At 45.1% G+C, this 3678-nt stretch overlaps 1 protein-coding gene across 1 annotated transcript; it reads right to left on the reverse strand.

Annotated features, from left to right (window-relative positions):
• Nucleotides 1–249: 249 nt before the first annotated feature.
• LOC116987129 (hydroxycarboxylic acid receptor 3-like) lies at nucleotides 250–1287 on the reverse strand. The gene has a single exon (XM_033043006.1). It carries the CDS (start codon nucleotides 1285–1287, stop codon nucleotides 250–252), a length of 1038 nt encoding a protein of 345 aa, XP_032898897.1.
• Between the last annotated feature and the right edge of the window lie 2391 nt (nucleotides 1288–3678).

Genomic DNA, 3678 nt, shown 5'->3' on the forward strand with positions numbered 1-3678 from the left:
CGGTGACCTCCTAGACATTGGTCATTGTGTCTCCTTACTGGCCATCGCGGTTGCATGCAGCAATATTTTTAGTACTACGGTTGCCTTTTGCATTAGAAATGTGGTCAGGCGAGTAACTTAACTTAGAAACTGCAGGGCGATTACTTTCTTAAGATCAAAGGTTTTAAAAATATTAGGGAGAGCGCCCCGCCCGGACCCTTCTTCCCAGAGCAAGTTGGAAGAAAGCAAGCAGCAACCTTGGGAGCTGGTTCACAGATTGTCACTCGACTCAGTTCGTAAATGGTCCCAGGTGTTGAGAACAGAAGAGCGTTGAGGTTCAACTTGTGTTTCTGGTTTTGGTGGAGCTGAGCGAATTGTTGATCTGAAAAGTCTGATGTTGTGAGAAATGAGAGCTTTCTTCAGAGATTCCTTGAACGTGGAACTGGAGAAGTAGTAAACAACCGGATCGAGCACACTGTTCAAGTAAGTGATGCACAGAGTGTTGTCGAAGATCTGCACGGTAACGTCGAACGTCTTGCAATTACTTACACGGTTCGAGATTAAAACAGCAATTACAGCAACGTTGCTGGGTAAGAAACAGATGATGAAAACCGTCGCCACGACCACCACAAGCCTCGTTGCTCGTTTATATTTGGCCCTCAGTTCAGATTTCATCTGCTTTAGCTTCCAGGCGATACAGCAAGTGGAAAACAGGATGATCGAAGCTGGTAAAAGGAAATTGAAAATAATAAAAACCATGTTAGTCAAAATCGCTGTGGAACTTAAGGGCTTGAATGGTTTGAACGGCTCACAATTTGTCACATTCATGTGCTGGAACGTGCGAGGTTCAGTCAAAACGTGCAGACACATCGCCAGCGTTACAAGCCAAAGAATGCAGGATACCTTCACCGCACCGCTTGTGGTCATTTTGCTCACTTTATGGTGAGGGTGGATCACCTTGAAGTAGCGTTCAAGCGCCATAACCGCCAGGAAAGCAACGCTCACTGCCCGGTTCATAAATATCGTGAATATCTTCAGGCGACAGGCAACATCGCCGAAAATCCAGTCTTTCCCACGGATGTAATAGTCAACTCGAAATGGTAGGGCGCAGATTAGCAGAGTGTCCGCGATGGCCAGGTTCAACCCGTACACTGTGCTTGATCTCCAGGCTTTCACATGCAAAGAGAAGACCCACAGAGCAATTGCATTTCCAAAGAATCCAAAGATAAATGTTAAAATGAGCACTGGCGGATTGTAGGATGAGTTAATGTCCTCCACTAATAAGCAAGACGTGTTCTCGTCACCCATCGTGGAAGTAAACTCAGTTACTTTGAAAGAGGAATAAGATGAGATGCAGTCTAATATGTACGGAGGGGGGGGGGGGGGGGGAGGGGTTATGCGACGTCGCATCATAGATCTGGGGTGGTTCCACGGCCAAAACCGCACAGCTAAAATAAGTTACATTGTGAAACTTCCAACAACTCACTGAGAAATCCTACCAAGGTACACGGCAGCCATAAATCACATTGAGGAAGCTGGGATTATGTTGAATGTGTTTATTGGAGACACAAGAGACTGCACAAAGTTTCGTTCATAAATTATAGGAGCAGAGTTAGGCCATTCGGTCCATCAAGTCTACTGTGCCATTCAATCATGGCTGATCTATCTTTCCCTCTCAACCCTCATTCTCCTGCCTTCTCCCCATAATCTGTGACACCAGCACTAATCAATAATCTATCAATCTTCATCTTAAAAATATCCTTGACTTGGCCCCCACAGCCTTCTGTGGCAATGAATTCCACAGATTCGCATCCCTCTGACCAAAGAAATTCATCCTCATCTCCTATCCAAAGGTGTGTCATTTTATTCTGGAGCTATAGGCTCTGGTGCTAGACTCTACCACTAGTGGAAACATCCTTTCCACATCCACTCTATCCAAGCCTTTCAAGAAAGTATTGTTTTTTTTGTTTCCTAGTTTGCTGTAAGAATTCTGAAACCTGCTTGGCTATTTGGTCTACTTGGGGTTAGGTTTATTATTATCACATGTACCGAGGTACAGTGAAAGGCTTTGTTGCTTTCAAATCTGACATTACTATACATACAATCAAGCCAAACTCAAGAACAATAGGTAAAACAAAGGGAAAGATACAGAGTGCAGAATATAATTCTCAGCATTGTAGCGCATCAGTTGCAGAGACCAAGTTCAATGTCTGCAATGAGGTAGAGGTGAACCCGATGGTCCCCTAGCTTATTGAAGGACCGTTCAGAAGCCTAGAAACAGATGGAAAGAAACTGTTCCTCATTCTGGTGGTGAGTGCTTTCAAGCTGCTTTCCATCTGCCTGATGTGAGTGGGGAAAATAAGGGATGACCAAAGTCAGAAAGGTCTTTGTTTATGTTATAAGAAGGAACTGCAGATGGTGGTTTATACCAAAGATTATGCTGTGCTGTTGTGCTGAAGCAAAGCAAGAATTTCATTGTCCCATCTGGGACACATGACAATAAACTCTCTTGAATCTTGAATCTTGAGATAGACACAAAGTGCTGGAGTAACTCAGCGGGTCAGGCAGCATCTCTGGGTAAACTGGAAGGGTGATGTTTCGGTTCAGGACCTATCTTCAGACTGTAAGTTGGAGGGGAAAGGGGAGGAGAAAACTGGAGGCAAGAAAAGTCCAGGACAACTTAGTGGGCAACAGATGACCTCAGGCAGGGTGGTTCACTGAAAGGCCAATTGTAGGCTGGGGAAGGTGTGATCTCAAGTGGGATACATTGGGCTGCTTTCTCAAAGTCAGCGTGAAGTGTGGATGGAGTCAATGATGGGGATAGACACAAAGTGCTGGAGTAACTCAGCGGGTCAGAAAATAAATAGTTGACGTTTCGGGTCAAGATCCTTCTTCAGACTCTTGTTAGGCGTTTCCCCCTCCTGGTGAATGCTATGTACTTACCTTTCTCTGTTTCTATCCCAAGTACAGGCCTCGTGGCTGTGAGTCTGGAATCGAGGGGTTAAAGGCTCCTGTACCCGATTGGCCCAGCTGCGTCAGGTGACGGGTGACTCATCTGAAGTATAAATACGAGAGCTTCCCAGGATTCTCGTCTCTTCGTCGTAGACTCTGACTGATGAGCAGACTGTTGGTGGGGGCCGAGGCAGCCTGACCACATGGCATAGAACTTTGTGTATTTTCACCATTCCTTGTTAACAGATATTGAGTTGGGACGGATAAGGGCTGACCTTAGAGTTTTCGTGTATTTTGGTTTCAGGGTTGTATCTCTTTGGGCAGGTTTTGGAATCTCCGGTTCGACGGCCCATAGCGTGGCTGGCTGGAGCATTGTTAAATTGTTTGTCGGTTTATCCATATCCCTGACTGGGTTGTTTAAATCAGGTTTGAGTTTTGTGTTCCAATGAATAATTAAAACAGTTTTTTGAACCTGAACCTGGTTTTTTGACTTGTGTTACGTGGCTCTGAAGTACTTGCATTCGGGAGTCGTAACAAAATGGGGGCTCGTCCTAAGTTTTGAGGACCCTAGACGTTTTTAGGGGGTATTTTTGGTAGGCTTCTGGACTGAGGAAGTCTGTGTGTTGAGAGGGAATTTTTTCTTCCCTGTTTGTGGTAGCATTAGTGCCCAGGTTTTAGCTGGTGTTTTGGGGCTACTTTAGAAATGGAATTTAAGGTGAAAGAATTTGTTGAGGCTCCTAGTCGGGA

The sequence above is a fragment of the Amblyraja radiata genome, chromosome 25 (genome assembly GCF_010909765.2).
Source record: "Amblyraja radiata isolate CabotCenter1 chromosome 25, sAmbRad1.1.pri, whole genome shotgun sequence".
Classification (NCBI taxonomy): Eukaryota; Metazoa; Chordata; class Chondrichthyes; order Rajiformes; family Rajidae; genus Amblyraja; species Amblyraja radiata.